This window comes from Myotis daubentonii, chromosome 7 (genome assembly GCF_963259705.1).
Source record: "Myotis daubentonii chromosome 7, mMyoDau2.1, whole genome shotgun sequence".
NCBI lineage: Eukaryota > Metazoa > Chordata > Mammalia > Chiroptera > Vespertilionidae > Myotis > Myotis daubentonii.
In genome coordinates this window covers 45,617,551-45,637,277 of record NC_081846.1, presented here as the reverse complement: position 1 = coordinate 45,637,277, position 19,727 = coordinate 45,617,551, and the positions used below count along the sequence as shown (strand labels likewise).

Genomic DNA, 19,727 nt, shown 5'->3' with positions numbered 1-19,727 from the left:
TTATATATATAGATATATTTTATGTGCAAAATGATTCTTGTCTCTTGAGGGTCCTAGGCAGTTGATAAATTAGTATTATAGAGAAATCTTGAAATATTTTCTCTGGGACTTTTAGTAATGATGAGAATCTGTTGCGTGAAAAGAGTTCCACCTAGAGAACTCAAAATAGAAACCAAGGCCTGTCTCTGATCTCTCCAGGGTTCTAAGCATTGTTGCATGAAATAAAAGAAATCTGCTACACAAACACTAATCCAGTCACCAGGCATGAAGGATGTCCAGTATTGTTAAGTACCATTTAGCAAATGCCTTTAAAGGAGCTTTTTAAAAATTTCTTTCTGTTTATAAGTATTAAAGTATTAAGAAGAGTTACAGTCAAATTAAGGACACCCACTGACCCTTCAAGCAAAGAGAAAAATCAGAATTTGGGGTAAGACAGTATGTGGAAATGAGAGAAAAATCTGAGCTGAAATGGGTATAGCAAGCAAGATCGAATCAGGAACACAGGAAGTTACCTAGGTCACTATAGTAATTTGAGACAATAGAATAAGCTGTCTTGAAAAATAGTTTGCCACTATAGGAGACCTGAGACTCCCAAGGACATAGTGAAGACGCCGCCTGGGAAAAGCTGCTGGCTGCCCAAATGGGTCCCTGGTATGGTAGCTTCTGCTTTCTGTGTTCGTAAATTTTATCGTAAGAGTTCAGAGTTGAGCGAACTCAGGATACTAAATCATACTAGCATATTTCACTTGAGACTGAAGAATAAAATCAATTTGCTAATTATTAAATTTTTGATTTGTAGGTGAGGTATATGGAAAACAAACTTAGAGATTGCTTCATGAGTGTAGATTCAGAACAAAAGGTGTTAGTGATGGGATTTTAATATGTTCTTATACTATATTCTGCTGATAATCTGATTAATCTACCCTTCACCAGGAGGACCCACTGGGGAGTTTATGATGCCTTAAAACACCCATCCCACCTCTTTTCCCTGCCAGTCCTTATTATCTCTTTAACTTTTACTCTACCAGCGGTTCTCAACCTGTGGGTCGCGACCATTGGAAAACACATAAGAGCATATCGGATATTTACATTACAATTCATAACAGTAGCAAAATTACAGTTATGAAGTAGCAACAGAAATAATTTTATGGTTGGGGGTCACCACCACATGAGGAACTGTATTAAAGGGTCGCGGCATTAGGAAGGTTGAGAACCACTGCTTCTAGGCCATTATGGCTGACCATCCCTAACTACCACTAAACATACATATGCATGTGCACAAATACACACACACACACTCAGAGCTTTATTAAATATGCTCATACTTTTGATCAAGTCATCTCCCTCCACATTACTTTTACTGTGTATTTGTTAGGATTTGCTACTTCTTTTTAAATCAGTAGTCTGGCAGGTGTCACACACATGCCTTTGTCATTAGTTATTGATTGAGTGTGCTAGCAGAACCCAGAAATAGTAAAATCATTAATTCAGTTTAAGAATCCAGGTATTCAAGATACCCTCTAATTGGAGTTTATAAGACGTTAAAGGACTTTGCAGACTATTTGAAAATTAAATTTGCCTGAATTCTTCTAAATGAATTTGCAGATTTCCATAATCAATTTGGCAAACATTTCTCTTTTGGGATGTAAATAATCAAACTCTGTTGCACTGTAGAGTAATATTATAAAGCACTTAGCTAATCAGATTGTGAGAGTCGCTCTAAATTCCTAACCATGTAATTTTTGCATAGAGAGAGGGTGCCTCATGCTGTGCAATTACCTGGTTTTATTAGCTATAAATTTGGTTGCTGCAAGCTGGCCTGATGGCCTAGTGCCTGTGGAGAGTGAGATCATGGTGCTTAGCTCGATCCTGTGCAGTTGAGTGTTCGGAAGGCATGGCAACCTGACCAGTACGGCGGGGCCAGCGGCTGAGGCCCTACGAGGGAGCTGATGAGGAATTGTTTCTGATGCTCCTGTAACTAACTAAAGAGAGCTTGGAATTTTCTAGGCATGCTGTAATTTTAGGGTGTTCTATAAACTAGCCTTCCATTTTGTATTCAAATTTGGTTTGTAAAGAACAGTGGGGTGGTTTAGTGATTATAAGAAGGGCTTAGAAATCACCTATGTGTGTTAAAAACCTGGCTTTGCCATTTACTCTGCTCTTGGGCAGGTTTTTAAATTTCTCTGTGCCTAGATAGTAGTAGGCCCAAGTTCATGGTTTGCTGTGAGGATTTAAAGGTTTAATCTTTGTAAAGTTCTTTGCCTACCTCATAGTAGGCACTCAGTAAATGTTAGGTGTTATTATAGAGGAGTCTGTAAATTAGAATCTCTTGGAGCAAGAGCAGCTTTTAATAAATAAAAAGTGTAGATGAAAGGACTCATATTTTTATTGGGCTTTTCCTTTAAAGAGAGAGGGGAGAAATATATAAAAAGAGTCAGAGGTAGGAAACCTAGATTTATATTTTATTACTGACGTTTACTAAGCTGGAAAGTGAGCTTGAACAAATCCAATCAAAAGCCTAGTTTTTTAAAATATAAATATGATAAAATAACTTCTTTGTGAGAGTCAGCTAAGTGCTTTGGAATGTTAAAGTGCTATGTTGAGGTAAAAACATAGGTAAACATGGAAGGTCGGGTATAATAAATACACAAAGCTAATTAAAATGAAGGTGGAATCCACTGTTAGGAGAGATCTGGATTTGCCCATAAGCTTGACCTCACTGCAAATGATAAACTGACTATAAAGGAAAGGTAAGGTGTCAGAGAAAGGAATTAGCATGAGTTGAGCACCTGGCATCTGCTGGGCACTGGGCTAGGATTACTGTCCCCACTTTACAAATGAGGAGACTGAGGCCCACAGAGGTTAAAGAACTTCCTCAAAGTCACCTCGCTTGTGTGAATGACAGAGCCAAGACTCATGCTCAAGCCTGTTTGACTCTAGAGAATGTCCTAATACATCATGATTAATTATCTCAGTTCAGCTTATCAAATATTTATTGAGTACCCACTCTGTGAAAAGAACTGTTAGTAATACTTTTTTTATTTTACAGGAATGCATAGAAACTTAAAGCATAAAGGAATCTGGAAAATAATTTGTCCAACCAAGTCATTTACTAGGAAAACAAGGTCCAGGGTGACCAGGTGGCTTTTAGGGCCATCTATTTTGGAACTAGAATTTAAATTTCCACTCATGTAGTCAGTATTTAATTAAATTATATTGCTATTCAGTTTTTTAGAAGCTTAATCCTTCATTAGTTCATACTTCGGGACTGATTTATAGGCTCCCTTTAGGGAGGTTTTCCATGTAATTTTAGCATCAAGTTATTTCTTTGACCAAATTACCTAGGTTGTTAAGTGGAAATCTGGGGTTTGGTATATGCTTCTGTCATCCAAACTAAATACAAGTTGTTTACAATATATTTGACTTTTTCCTATCATCACAGTGACATTCTGTTGTGGGCACGAAGACTGTAAAATCTCTTAGTCTTTTGATGATTTGGAAATAGCTCTCCAATCCCCGTTCTTAAATCTTTGCTATTTGTTTCATTCTGTTTGAGCCACCCTCCCATCCTGCCAGGTGAGTCTGCCCTGAATTGGGTGTGTGCTTAACTAGGCAGCAGCCTGGCTGCTGGAGGGGAGTCCCGCCTGCTCTCCGAGCGGCCACATGCGGCGAGGCTGCTGCAGCCCCCAGGAACGCACTGAGCAGTGGGCGTCCCAGCAGTGGGGATGTTCGTAATAAATCCCACCGGGCTCTGCTCAGCCGTTCCCCAGAGTGCACAGAGTGACTGGCTTATTTTTTTCTTAGTATTTCTAGCCATTTTCCTTCCAGAGAAAAGTTTTCATGACATGAAACATCATTAGGAATATAGGCCGTTTCAAATTATGGAACCTGAATTCGATTCATTTGTCCTTCTTTATCTCCCTGAATACCTACAGGGCAGCTTTTGAAAGAGAACCTACAGAACTGTGAGGTTTGCTGCTTGTCATGTGACTGAGTTAGTGAATGGGTCTCATTAAGCCTAACGTGACTCAAAGAGCATGACCTGTGCATGACACTCTGGTGATTAAATACAGGATTGAAAGTCAAGCCTACTTTTTAAGTTGTTCCTGTACGCTGCATTTTTAGGAGGAGAGGGCCTGATTTTCCATCTTGCCATACGTGTAAGAATCCAGTTTTTCTGTTAGGAAAATGCCCCTACCATGATACGCTTGGGATGAAAACGCAATTAATTCAACAGCATTGTGTTGTATTTGATCCTGGTTTGTGTGACCTGGTGCATATAAATCTTTTAATTCCTCATATTGAGCATTCTGCCTCAGTTATCTTTATAATCAGTGCCTGAAACAGAAAGGAGGGGAAGTCCTACCCACATCTTGGCCTGTAAGAGCTAGATGTTTTGGTCTTATAGACTTGAAACACTGTTTTAGGAGTCCTTAAATCAAGAAGTTCCCTTGTCCCTGATATCCTGCTGCTAAGTGCAATGGCTCGGGGCTCTGTGGTGACGAAGATAAGAGGCATGCTGTCCTGAGGAGTACAGTGGCGTTGTCTTTTCGAACCCGTTCTGTTCATGAGAGGCCTAGTTCGGTAGCTGTGGACTTTTATGCCGGCCTAGTCCTATGAAGAGGACTGTCTTAGTCCATTTGGACTGTTCAAACAGAAGACTGAAGACAGGGAGGCAGGTAGACAACAAACATTACTCCTCACAGTTCTGGAGGCTGGGAAGTCTGCGATCAAGGCATTAGCAGATTGGGTGTCTGATCAGAACCTGCTTCCTGGCTCACAGATGGCTGTCTTTTTGCTGTTTCCTTGTGTGGTGGAAGAGGTGAGAGAACAATCCTCGGCCTTTTGTATAAGGGCACTGATCCCATTCATAGGGGCTCCACACTCATGGCGCCCACCTCCCAAAGACCTGGTCACATTGGGGGTTAGGTTTCAACATATCAATTTTAGAGGAACACGTTCAGTCTGTAGCAGGGAACCTGCTTGAAATGCAGCCCCACTCCTGAGAATTGGGGCTCCCTTCTCAGTGTGTGGGAGAGGAGCACCAGCCACTGTGGGTAGGGAAACAGTGGACTTGACAAAAGGCTGGCTTACCTGCAGAGGTGGTTTTGGAAATAAATGATCAAATGTATTGGGTAGAAAACTGGAAATGGAAGGGTTAAGCCTAAGCAATCTCTGCATTCTGAATCTGAAAAAGTACAATGCCAAGGCAAGGGCATGCTTGGAGAATAACCAAAACAAGACAAGCCTGTCAAGAAACTGCTCATTTAATTGCCATGAACTGCAGACCCTGCAACAGGCAAAGTCTTCATTCTGAAAGTTTAAATCAGCAGCGAGCTGGTAAATACAAATTTCAAATGTAGCTTCTGTGGTTATATAATTGATCGACTGTCATTCTTTTTTTAAAAATATATTTTTATTGATTTCAGAAGAATCAAGGAAGTGGGAGAGAGAGAGAGAAACATCCATGATGAGAGAGAATCATGAATCGGCTGCCTCCTGCACACCCCCTACTGGGGATCGAGCCCGCAACCCAAGCATGTGCCCTGACTGGGAATTGAACCCAGGACATCTTGGTCCATGGGACGACGCTCAATCCACTGAACCACCACACCCAGACTAAACTAGTTTTTATATGCGTAGTGGAGTCCTGTGAATATAAGGCAAGAGTTTTGATTCTTCCTAATTCTCTCCTAGGAAAATCAGAATTTCCGTGCAAATAAATATTTTTATATTTATATGTTCTAGTCATACATAGTACTTGTAATAATCATGTGTTACTTGTTCTGATTTAAAAAATATATAGGCTTATTATAAAGAATTTGGGAATATACAAACCTTTAATATCAGGTAGGATCTTTCTGCTTACCTAGTGATATCCACAATTAATACTTTGTTTAATTTCTTCCCGATCTCCCTTCTATATGTATAATTTTTATTTTTGTAAAATATGGGATCATCTCAGAGCTTCTTGAATTTGGGGGAAATAGACTGACCCTGGATCATATTGATATTTTAGAGATCCTCTTTGGAGAGAGCTTTTGACCTTGAATGCAATGCAGTAAGGAGACTGCTTCCTCTGAATGATTGGATGAGCCGCTTTTCTGTCTTTTGCTATCATATTCTCATGGAATCATGGAACCTTGGAATCAGTGAGGACATCAGAGCTCAGGGTCCATGGAGTAGTGTTTTTTAAATGCCACACACACCAGATATAAATTTACTATCTCTTTTTTTTCCACTTCAGAAATTAAGTTTAATAAATATAATTTTTTTACCATGTCACTCCACAGTACAGTTTTCTAGTGTTTAATACATTTTAAAGTATAAAATATGGCTTCCCTATCAAGTCAGAGCTGTAAGTGAATAATCCACCTTTCTAGCCTTTATATAGTACCTTTTGCATACAGTAGGAGAGAAATAACATTTTTAGTGAATGATTAGATAAATAATATAAATAGATATTACTTGAATCTGTTCCATTAATAGTTAAAAACCTCTACCTAACTTTTATCATGACTATTCATCCAACTGGTAGAACTTCAGTCTTGCTGCAGCCTCTGAGAGGAGACATTATGCAGAAGAAATATATTTGACCATTAGGAAGAGGACTTTCACTTCAAATAAATATGGTACCTCCCTCGTTAGTCATCTTCCTTCATCATCAGTTGTACTGGCTTGCTAGTCGTCTCCTCTCTTGTTGCCACTTCAACCCCATTTCAGTTTTAAATTTTCAGAAAGGTTCAATAGAAATTCTTAACCTTTCAAGAATGCTGCTAACACAAGAGTTTTATCAGCATCATATACTTATACTTACTTATCTTGTAAATGTATATAAAAAAATAAGTAGGGAACCTATTTCATTAGACTTTTATAAATGTGAAATTTTATTTTTTTATTTTTATACAGGCAGAAATACTCAGTGTCCTCAGTCACAGAAACATCATCCAGTTTTATGGAGTAGTTCTTGAACCTCCCAACTATGGAATCGTCACAGGTAGGAACTCATTATTTGATTTTCTTTCCCCAATTATCTAGCTTTAGATTCCTTAATATGCTAAAATGTTTAATATTAGGTTTAGTCATGAATTGTGTGCTACTATCAGATGTCACCTTTGTTGCTATAAAGCATTAATAAAACTGATTATATCAATATAATTAAGAATGGTGTTTCCACTTCTACCCATGTTTAATTGTGCTAATTATATCTGCGTAAATGCTATTTAAATGCACTTGCAGCTGCAATACCAATATTTAAAGGTGCCGTTTAACTAAAATTTCATTTAATTAGTTGAAATGAGCGATGTTTTTTGTAACTGTGACCTTTTACAAATTAAGATTTCTTGAGCTATTCATGTTATAATTCTTTGCAAGACGTTTTAATCCCATTAGAGTATTCTTTCTTCAAGGTCTCTGACATGAGAACAGTATTTTTCAGGTTTGGTCATCTGGGTTGGTAATGACCTTGATCTAACTTACTACATAATTTGGAACAGCAGTTTATAACTGATGGAACTGTCCTTTCCAAAAAGGAGCACACAGAAAATTTTGCCATAAAAAAACACACATATTTTTTAGATACTTTACCAGCGGTTCTCAACCTGTGGGTCGTGACCCCTTTGGGGGTCGAATGACCCTTTCACAGGGGTCGCCTAAGACCATCGGAAAACACATAATTACATATTGTTTTTGTGATTAGTCACTATTCTTTAATTATGTTCAATTTGTAACAATGAAAATACATCCTGCATATCAGATATTTAGGATTCATAGCAGTAGCAAAATTACAATTATGAAGTAGCAACGAAAATAATTTTATAGTTGGGGTCACCACAACATGAGGAACTGTATTAAAGGGTTGCGGCATTAGGAAGGTTGAGAACCACTGCTTTATACTCATGCTTGTACAATCCAATCAGCAGCTTTAGGTATATAGTAAGTATAATGTTCAATTTTACAGTAAATAACTTTGATCAGGCCATTTATCATGGCAGTCCTTTGCCTTAAAAGATTAGCCCTATCTTCTACTCTAGTGGTAAGAACTTAACAACTAAACACACTCAATGAAATGGATTGGATTCGATATTTTCTTATCAATTATTTCATCTAATACTTACAATAACCCTATGAGATGGGTAAATTAATTTTCGTTTTACAAATAAGAGCCTAAAATTTTAACTTTAGTAACTTTGCCAAGGTCACCGTTAGTGGTAGAATCAGAGTGGTAGCAATTTCTCAGGTTGATCTTGTACAGAAGTTCCTCTTCTTGTGTGCAAGCTGTGATTACACTGGTTCTTAAACTCAAAGGGGAAGGCTGCTGTTATTTCCATCTTCTGATAGCAGGCATTTTAACATGCTTTTACTCTGATAAGTGGTATTTTTACCTTAAGTAGTGGGTATTTTATCCCCAATTAGCTATCTTTAGATCTGTGCCTAAAATGAGGTATGTGGCAGTTTTTATCTTGAGCTTATATTTTTTCTATTAACTTGAATACCGAATAAAGGGTTATATTGTTAGTGTCTTAGCCATGCTTAACCTTGTAGACCAGACTTCTAATTTAAAATTAAACCCTGTGTCTGACCCAGTTCCCATATTGCTCTTTGTTTCCTAGTCTATTGTATTTACAGGTTGTGTTTACCTTATAAATCTGAACCCAGTTTTCTGATCCTCGTATGTAGCTTAAATTATTCTTATCTAGTAGATGATAGCATGATGCTCCAAAGAGGTTAGAAACTCTGCTTTTGTCTTGTGCCCTTCATGCTTAATGCTTTTGAGGATGAGATTTTTAACTTTAACTCACTCAGTGGACTATTCAGGACGTTTCCTAGTTTCATTTGAGATGAGGATGAAGAGTAGAACAAAAAGACTTGGGTCATGATGTGAATCCTTTTTCCAAGAGTTTACTCTCAGTCCCTAGGAGGATATGGAACAGTCATTTTTAGCTAGCATGTTCAAACTGTCTTATCCAAAAGAGGGAGAAAGAATCCAAGTAATTGGATGAGTATGTTTGATTATATTTAGTGGTTTTTTAAAAAAAATAGACTAGCCAGTCCTTTATTTCATGAATCCTTCTAATATTCTCTACTCATACCTATTTGTACCCAAAATCTTTGGTTATCAGTGACTAGTTCTTTTTTAGATCTATACCTGTTTACCTGTAAGGCCAGTAAGTAATATTAAATATTGACAATAATCATTTCTTTAAAACAATATAAGTTTCAAAATTGTGAGATAATTGTAAGTTGTGTATTTATAGCTCTTTTATTGACCTATGAGGTTGATTATCTTAGCCAAATTTTGATGTTAAAATGTGTTAATTTGTCTTTGTTTCTACAGGTGCTAGATTAAATTATTTGTTCACAAGTATCTACCAAAAAAATATGTGAACTTTTCAACCAACCTTCTGCAGGATTAGGATCTAGCCATATTCTGTGCCTGGGTAGTAGTACTTAACTGAGCAAAGTTTGAGAAACTAGATGGGTTGGGAGATGATAGCACTAACCTTGCCTCTTTAAATTAACACATTGGATTCAATAATACCAAAATATCAAAGCATCAATGTTCAGAGAACTAGAAGAGACTTTAAAGAATTAAAGGAAAGTGTGAAAAGAATGAATCAACCAATAGGGAATCTCATCAAATAGAAATTTTTTTTAAGAGGACTCAGTGAAAATTTTGGAGTTTAAAAAGACAATAATTGAAATTCTAAATTCACTAGAATTGACTTAGCATAATTGAGATAGGAGGAAAAAATCAGTGAACTTTAAACTAGGTCAATAGAAATTATTTAATCTGAAAAATAAAAATGTTGAAGAAAAACTAACAGAAACTTAAAGACCTATGGGACAACATCAGGTATACCAATTAATGTATAAAGCAAAGAAATAAGAGAAGAATGGTATAAAAATAAAAAATAGAAAACTACTTGATGAAATAATGGCCAAAAAAACTTCCCGAATTTGATAAAATGCATTTTTCTACATACTTGAAGAGCTTAATGAACTCTAAGTAGGATAAAGGCAAAAGAACACACTAGACACATCATAGTCAAACTGTTGATAGAATGCAAGTGAAAATTCTTGAAAGTAGCAAGAAAAAATGTCTCATGTACAAGGGAATGACAATATGATTAATGACTGACTTCTCATCTACAACAATAGAGGCCAAAAGGGAGTAAACATTTAAAGTGCTAAAAGAAAAAAAATGTATCCATAAAAATTATGTTTTGAAAATGAAATCAAAATAAAGACATTCTTGGATAAAAAATGAAAGAATCTATTGCTAGCAATCCTGACTTACAAGAAAAGTTAAACTTACTATATGACCCAGAATTCCATTGCTAGGAATCTATCCAAGAGAAATGAAAATATATTTCCACACAAATACATTTATGAAAATTATCATAGCAGCATTATTCATAATAGCCAAAAGCTGGAAACAATCCAAATACCTATCAAGTGGTAATGAATAAACCAAATGTAAATCCATACAATGGAATATTATTCAGCAATAAAAAGGAACAAAGTGCTGATATGTGCTACAGTATGAATGAACTTTGTAAACATTATGTGAAGAGAAAGAACACAGAGAAAGACACAAAGACCTTATAGTGTAGATTCCATTATATGAAATATCTAGAAAAGGCACAGAGAAAGCAGAAAGTAGATAATGAGAGTGGTAAATAACTGTAAATGGACAGAGGGAACAGTTTAGGATGATGGAAAGGTTCTAAAAATTGGATTGTGGTTGTGATTTCTCAACTGTATAAATTTACTAAAAATCATCAAATTGTACTTAGAGTGAGTGGATTTTATGGTATGTACTTTACACCTCAAAGCCATTTTTAAAGGCATTGTCTCACTTTCTTGGCCATTTGTGCTAAATTTTAAGGGCTGTTCTAAATTCTGGCGCAGTAAGGTTGATTTATTTACATTGTCATATAAACTCTGACTTGTATTTAGTCTTATCTATCTTATAAGGATAACCATTTTCAAAGAAATACCTATTTACATGTCTGCCTTTGCTTCTAGTACATTCTTCCAATACACTTTTGTGTTTCTGAGTTCCATTTAAGTGACTTTTGATTTTGTCCTTGGCTGAAGATTATTCATTCTGGTAGTGCTTGTCTTGGACAGTTTTCTTTCCAGGATAAGACTAAGTTTTAGAAACCACTTTTAGAAAAGTATATTTTTATACTTTTAGAAAACACTTTTAGAAAAGTATATTTTTATATACTTTTGATGTCTTTTGTTAAGTTTTTAATACATCTCCCCAATGAAAATATCAAGGTTTATTTATGAGATGCCCCTTATTTTTAATTAAATGCTTATCTTTCCATTAAAAATAGAATATGCTTCCCTGGGATCACTGTATGATTACATTAACAGCAACAGAAGTGAAGAGATGGACATGGAACACATTATGACCTGGGCCACCGATGTAGCCAAAGGTAACACTAATCCTTCGTGAATTCTTGCAGAATTGGTGGATGTCCCATCCTGATATGGCGACTTAAGTCAGAAGATTTGTTATTCTATGTCTTTTATAAGTTCTTTTTTTAGACCAAAAGTAGCAAGAATTCTGCAACTTACTGTATAGATAATATTTTAGGTCATTGCCTTTCCATTCACGCATTCCTTTTCTCTCTTTCCATCTTTTACTTTATTTCTTTCCCTAAAGCCAAGTCCCCACAAAATCAGTGTCTCCAGAACAGCCATTTTTACCACATTTTTTTACCAATGTAATCGATGAGCTTGCTTGACACATTAAGTGGAAAGATCATAATCCTGTTATTGTTCTGCAAGTAGAGATTTAGACTCAGTATCCAGAAAACATGATTTATTATAGGATTAGTTCTACTCATTTTGTATACATAGTAATATACTAAAAATAGTAACCACTTGCAAAAAAATTGTGATTTGTGCTGCCTTGTACAAGCAATTCAGATTTTATTTTATATTTAATGTAAACTTGGAAGTCACCCTTGGAAATTATATATTTTTAATGCACAAAATCCCTAAACAAGGTGCCCAGTTCTTTTTCCCTCATAAATTCTTGCATACACTAATGCTTTCTGAAGCAATTTAAATTCCATTTATTTTTATCTTTTTTTCCATTTTCCCAACTGAACATTTCTGAGTTTTATTTATAACTGTCAAAGTTGCTTTGGAAACAACATAATCTAAATAATGAACACTGATAGTTATATTTGTATTCTAGCAACCTCTAGAAAGCCTGTTACTCGGGCAGTTAACTCCTTTGAGTTTTGTTACTCCAGATTCTATAAGCTGGGAAGTCATACAGTGACTTCCAAAAGTAATAATAGTCTTTCCTTTGGGGAAATATCTTGTCTGTTTTAAGTTTCATCACCACCTGCCAAATTCTTCAAATAAAGAAAGTGAAGAAAATTTTAAAGTTTCATGCTAAATGCTGCTGCTAAATGATATTTCATTATATTATAATAACAGTAAGCTTTATGTTTAGGATGGTGTACTTAAGACTTTGGCTGTGTTAATTAACCTAATTGTGTATTCATGCATCAGGCATCTCAGATCACATTCTTCAAGACATTTTCATGTAACATCACAGTCACTTCTCTGCATGTCAGTAGTACACAGGGACTGCCTGTTTGTAAGCAGGGTTATTTATTACTGGGAACTGCCTGAAGCACTGTGGAAATACACTGGCATGAATGTAGTACATATACAAGCAGTCCTTGACTTAAAGCAGTTCACCTTACAGACATTTGCATTTAGGGGTAAGCTCAGCCTGTAACACCTATATTATTACTTAATGGCACTTAGGATGGACAGCCAGCCAACAAACCAGCTGACATCAGTCACTCTGGTTCCTGCTGTGCACACTGTATTTAAGCTCGCTTGGCCCCCAGCCTGTAAACCTCATCCCTCCTGGCCCCTTCCCCTGCATAGTCCCTGACTGAGGGGTGGTCCCTCAGCTCCAGATCACCTGTCATCCCTGGGGTTTCTCCAGACCACCGGCACTCTACGTCAGGGGACAAAGAGAAGAAACAGGACTAAGTAGCAAACTGGAACCGAAGGCAAAGAACAGGGATGTAGAGAACGGGAGTGGACCATGGGACAGTGTCCAAAACTACGAAGTAATAAGATCATGTTTTTGTGGCCGGTGAATTGATGCAAAAGGCGAGTTCTAATGTGCTTGGCCAGTGCTCAGTAGAGTGAGGCAGAGAAGATACTTGTTTGTTTACAGCTACAAGTCATACTTCCTATTTAAGATGGGCTATAAAAGGAAGAAGACGTCAGTGCTATTGGAATGACTTCAAAGCTCTCCGATAAAGCTATATGTAGAAGTTGGAGATTAAATAGGAAGGCTTGATTTTCATTTATTCTGTGACAAATTCAGCTTGTCAAATTTCAGTTTGACCAAGATTAAAGGCACTATAGTAACAAGATGCTGAGAAATCAAAGAATGAATAATTCATTTTAAGGAAGAGTTGGTTCATGCATTTTGACATAGGCACTGCAGCATCACTACAGGGAGAATGCCTCTCAAAACCAAAAAGATTCTCTTCTTTTGGGGTGGAAAGAGGGGTGGAGAGAGGAGTGGAGGAGGGCAAGCCAGCAAGTATATCTGAAACTTTTGCAAGTCAATGAGCATTGTGTAAGAGAATAATTAAAGCAGATAAACCTACATCCAGACTCAAAATGGTCATCATTGATTCCAAATCTCTCCCAAATGACACCAGTCAAATCTTTTTTAGGAAACCCTGGATCTTAAAAACCAATGAAGGTATTTTCAGCCTTCTTAATTGTTTACAATAAAAATAAGGCAGAATTACAGATGGCACTGTAAAAACAAATTAAATAGAATTTTATATGATTGTGATTACTACCATGTTTATGAACACTAAATATTCTGTAAGTGTGTGCTGTGTATTATACACAATAATTTATGCTACTTCTTTTCATAATATCTGCCATGAGGAGAAAAGTGCCAATATTTAAAGCTTTTGTACTTGAGTGTTGTTTTTGAAATCCTTACTTGTCACAAGTGTAGAAACTGTCTAGCTATATTTCTAATAGTAATTAAACCAGTTCTACCTGAAAACAGTAATTCAGGAATTTGATTCTTAAAGCAAGAGAGAGAGAACTATGAAATGCAGTCATAAAAATTACTAAAAGTTACCCAAGATGTAGCTATTGAATTTTCACAGTTTGTAGTATGCAGAACTTATTAGATTTCCTTTATTCCAATTACATTGTGTTTAGCATCATTTAAATTAGTACTACTTTTTTGTTAACTCTTTTCAGGAATATCTTTATATGACAGGAGTTTAAATTCTCTTATATTCTTTGTTCTTTCATAATTCTTCAATATGTAATAATCAGATTAGTAGAAATATGATAGATTATTTTTACAATTAACCTTTATAAAATTAAACTTCTCTGTGTACTTAAAAAAGAACCAAAACCTATTATGTTTAACGGATAATTTATTTCAAAAAGGAGCCTGTCTGATTTGGAAAGGGGAGGGGCTATTTCTTCTATTACTTAGAAAAGACAGAGTGAGAAATAAAAAGAGGGGAAATTTTCCGTAGAAAATGTTCTTTATCTTTATTCTAATGGGGTAGACAATACATAAGTACAAAAAAAAAAAGAGTCAAATACTACTAAAGGGGTAAGTGTGAAATATGTCTTTCAAAGTATAATTTTTATTCAAAATAATAAAACTCTATTTAATTTCTGTGGATCCAATTTACTGAAGTAACTTGATTTATATTCTAAACATGTTGAAGAAAAATTTGGAGTGCCTATAAATATAGATTATCTCAAAGATTTATTCTTGTAAGAAGGATAAAATATTTTGTAACTACTATATATTTTTTTCTATCTGAGGATCATAAAATCCTTTAGCAATCACAGCTAAGGAATCTAGCCAGTTCTCTCTCTCTCTCTCTCTCTCTCTCTCTCTCTCTCTCTCTCTCTCACACACACACACACACACACACACACACACACACACACACAGCCCCACCTCCCCTCCCAGGGTCTCACTGGAATGAGCACTGGGAAAATACGCCAAGCTGCAACTAACTGGGTGACTGGAGACATCCAAACGAAAACAGAACACCTCGGTCAGAACTTACCGATTTAGAAGGCAGTGGTAGTGGAATACCTTAGTCATTGGAACAATTCTTCCAGTTGTAACTGTGCTATTTTCGTGCAGACTCCAGAAAATAAGGTGTCCTTATTAGGTATTGTAAGAAGCTAGCTTTACCCACAATCAAATTCCAACTTCCAAGAGATCAAAGCACATACATCTTCCTTAGCATATGAATTTTCCTTATGTAGACACATCTTGTCTCTATTTTATCAGGCCTCATGTAGACACGTCTTCCCTCTATTTTATTGAATCCTTTGCAAAATGTGAATGTTACTGCTGATGTTTAAAATAGAAAGGTAATATTGATACAGAGTTGAAAACCAGTATTAATGGGCCTTTCTTCCCTCTGCATAAAAAGGAATGCACTATTTACATATGGAAGCTCCTGTCAAGGTGATTCACAGAGATCTCAAATCAAGAAACGGTAAATGTTTTTATTTTGCCTATTTTATTTCAAAATACGTGCACTTATGTATAAAAATAAGCATCATACTTTTCATATCTTTTTCAACCTGCTGCTTTGACTAACCACTGATACCATGAAAATCTTTCCACTCTTAATAAATATCAGGCTTCTCCATGTTATTTGAAGAGGCTACATAGTGTCTCGCTGTATGAATAGTGCACTGTACTAGTAGATATGTGGGTTGTTTACATTGTTTTCTCTGACAAAAAATGTTGAGCTTAATACTTTTCATCAAAATTTTTCAACACATTCTTAATTATTTTTTTAGAATCGTTTTCTGAAAGAGCTATTGCTGAATCAAAGCTCAAAGTCGTGTATTTCTAGTCTCCTATTTTTGGACGGTTCTCTGTACTAGTGGTTTTGAGTTTTGTCCTTGTTGCTTCTGAATTATTTGGTGTAAATCTTTTATGGCAGTCATGTTACCTGGAGTAGTGCCCAAAAGTGATCAGCACAGTTAGGAGTTTAGAAATTAAAGCCTTACTCTTTCTTTCTTCTCTCCTTCAGAACTTTCTAAAGTTTATGTATGGTCCTGTAATATGGAGAGAGAGCGTTTTAAAATGACTTGCAGGGTCAGACGTAAGTTACCTTCAAGTAGGAGTGGAACAGAATGCTTCTTCCATCACGTCACTTGAAAGTTAATGGAAAAAGGCAGTGGGATTATGTGGCTAGCCAGCACTAGCTGAAGTAGGCATCAGAGTTTGCTACTTATAAAAAGCACCTTGCTATCAATTCAGTTACATGCTTTAATTGAATCATTTACATGCTTTCTACGTGATTCTTCTAAGTAAGGAGCAAGAGAACTGTTTATTTTTAGGAAAATTTTAAATCACTGCAGTTAAAATGGGTGTATACTAATAGTGCCATCCTTAGGATGGGTAGTTATGGTAAGTGGAGGGAGAAGAGAAGGGAATTGACCAGCCACCCTTGCTCCTATTCCAGGACTGTGAGGTTCTGGGGGTGGAGAAAGGGATGTTGTTGGCAACTGCCACTCATCAGGCTGTCCCACCAGGTTGGCCCTTCCAGTCGACTGTGGCTCATTGTTTTGCCCTTCTTCTAGGTTATCACTTATCCTTTGGCTCTTCTTAGACCTAAACTTTAGGCACTAAACACTTTTAATATATAGTTGGCTAACAGGAAGTCATTAAAAATAATCTAGAATCTTGGAGGAGCTATTAGAGTTTTATGACTTTAAAATTTTTAGTTCTCAGAATTTCTCTCTAAGCAAGTTATTTGATTTCTCTCTTTTTAATCTGCTTTAGCTCTATATCCTGAATATCTCATGAGAAGAGAATGATTAAATTGTGGGTGTGTTTTTTCATGCTGTCACAGTGAAAACTAAATAACAATGGAGATTGTCCCCATTTCTTAAAACTACAATTTGTATAGTTATTTGATGGGAAAATACATACGCATTGAAACAATATAGACCTATTTTTTTTCTGGAAGAGGGAATAACAAGACTTTTATTTTCTGTATTATATGTTTTTATAATCTTAGATATTTAAAAATGAGTACTTTTAATATAATAAGAAAAAAGTAATGGATTTTAAAATAACAATATAGTATTATCAATATTTACATTTTTATCTGAAATAGCTTATAGCTTATATATAGTATTACATTTACCCTTAGCCTATTTCTATATATAAGATCATGCAAAGATTATCCCTCCCACCCCCAGTCATCAAGGTCATTAGTAACAGCCAACAAGTACCTGTCATTTACCATGTTCAAGACACTGCATGGCTTACAAAAAAAATGCCCAAAACAGTTCATTTTTCAGGGTCCTGGTCCTCTCCCTCTTTAAAAAAGTATATATATATATTTTTATTGATTTCAGAGAGGATGCGAGAGGGAGAGATAGAAACATCAGTGATGGGAGAAAATTTTTGATCGCTGCCTCCTGCATGACCCACACTGGGGATTGAACCTGCAACCTGGGCATGTGCCCTGATTGGGAATTGAACCATGACCTCCTGGTCGATGCTCAGCCACTGAGCCATGCTGGCCGGACTCCTCTCCCTCTTTATGTTTTTATTCTCTCTCTCTCTTATAAAATCCCCATATGCATATTAACATTCCCAAACAGACCCCAACTTCAAAACTATATATCTATCTGCTTATTGGATGTGGCCACATTTGATGTGACCCTAAAATGTATTTAGTGCAAAGTATTGATCTTTTCATCTTCTCTCTATACCCTAAAAAATTATTCCTGCCTTCTCTTTCTCGGGAAGTGGCAATACCAGCTGCCTACACCAGGAATTAGATGAAAAGGAATTACAGCTTGATTCCAGAGCTCCTGTTCAACCATTATGCTCTATTGCCTCCTTATCTGATTGCATCCTTGAGTTCTTCTCCCCCAGATCCAGTTGTCCAGGCCCAGTTGGCTCTGCCTCCTACATGTTTTTGGACTTTGGTCCACATCTGCCCTTTCCCCCAGCCTCACTACAGGCATCCTCATCCCTCTCTTGGACTACACCTGGCACACACAGCGATCTCCTTGCCTCCAGTTCTGTTTTCCTCCAATATACTCTCCCCTCTGCACATTTGACCACTCATTCCTTCACGAAAAAACATTCACTGGCTTTCCATTTCTCTCAGAGGCAATTCTGGAGCTGGCCCCTGTCTTCCAAAATCACGTCTTTTACTCTGCTAACCTTTTGTAAGGCTCTTTCTTGTGCCTAGAAAACTGCTTTTCTCCCCCAGCTCTCTAGTCTCTGGTTAATCCCAGTTTGTTCTTCCAGTCTTAGCAGACGCATCATTTCTTCCAGGAAGCTTCCTCTGACCTCCTTACAATTAGCTACCCCTGCTTGTTAGTTACATGGCAATCTCTCCTCTCAGCGTGGAATTTCTCCCACTTTATTATAGACTAGAGGCCCAGTGCATGGATTCGTGCACCGGTGGGGTCCCTTGGACTGGCCTGCGGGGATTGGGTAAAACTGGCAGTCTGACATCCCCCGAGGGATCCCGGATTGTGAGAGGGCGGTTCTCTGGTGATGCACCCTAGAATTGGGCTCCCCCCTCTCTGGTTCCGGTGAGAACCACAGCTGCCAAGTCACCACGACTCAGAAGCTCCTGTGTTGAGCATCTACCCCCTGGTGGTCAGTGCGCATCATAGCTACTAGTCGAAGCGTCTGTCCTCTGATGGTCATTGCACGTCATAGCTACCACTCAGACGGTCAAATGGTTGCTTAGGCTTTTATATATATATAGATGTATTTTTTATCGTCTCACCCATTAGACTGTAAGCTCCATAAGAGCAGAGACAATGATAGTGTTGTTTACCTTTTTCTTCCAGAATGGAGCACATGGCTTTGCTCAGCAAATATTTGTTAAATGAATGAATGTATGAATAACTGAATGAATGAATATTGTCCCTGCCTTCAAGAAAATTACTCTTCACTTGTGAGGAAAAAAACATATATACCGTGAAGTAATAATGCTACTGACTTCCTCAATACCTTGTTGGCGGCCTAGCGGCAGAACCCAAGTAAAATTTTGGTTCTCCGGACTACTACTAATCTATGTTTTTTGTTTGTTGTTTGCCGGACAGAACTACATTTGGTTTAACTAAATGTCTTAGGAGCCGTTTTAAGTACCTCATGGAATTCTTGTTTTGATTTTGTTTTCATGTCAGCTCCTTCTTTCAAAATCTTTCAAAGTACAGTAACCACTTTAATTTTACCCATCGTGATGCCATATGAAGATAGAAATAGAACTTTATGGTTTTTCAGTATAAGATTAACAAAGTAGATGATTGTCATAATTTTTCTTTTTTTCTTTTTTTTAGTTGTAATAGCTGCTGATGGGGTATTGAAGGTAGGACTATTTCTTTTAATTTTAAAAAATTGTGAATTTCAGAGGTGGTTGTTTATGACTGTGTTTTTTATTAGTCATGACATAGAAAGTTGATACTTATTTCTCTTTTCTCAGATCTGCGATTTCGGTGCCTCTCGGTTCCATAACCATACAACACACATGTCCTTGGTTGGGACTTTCCCGTGGATGGCTCCAGAAGTTATCCAAAGTCTTCCTGTTTCTGAAACATGTGACACGTATTCCTATGGTGTGGTGAGTTCATTTCTCATTTCTTGTTGCTAAAGGAAATACAAAAGG

At 36.7% G+C, this 19,727-nt stretch overlaps 1 protein-coding gene across 6 annotated transcripts in view; it reads left to right on the top strand.

Moving 5' to 3' along the window:
* MAP3K20 (mitogen-activated protein kinase kinase kinase 20) overlaps positions 1-19,727 on the top strand; it is a 140,429-nt gene that overhangs the window by 50,330 nt on the left and 70,372 nt on the right. For all 6 annotated transcript variants that reach the window (XM_059704056.1, XM_059704053.1, XM_059704052.1 and 3 more), the window contains 5 exons: positions 6,910-6,997; positions 11,349-11,450; positions 15,501-15,566; positions 19,402-19,430; positions 19,545-19,682. In XM_059704056.1, the coding sequence (XP_059560039.1) occupies positions 6,910-6,997; positions 11,349-11,450; positions 15,501-15,566; positions 19,402-19,430; positions 19,545-19,682 (423 nt within the window). The remainder of the gene's footprint in view (positions 1-6,909; positions 6,998-11,348; positions 11,451-15,500; positions 15,567-19,401; positions 19,431-19,544; positions 19,683-19,727) is intronic.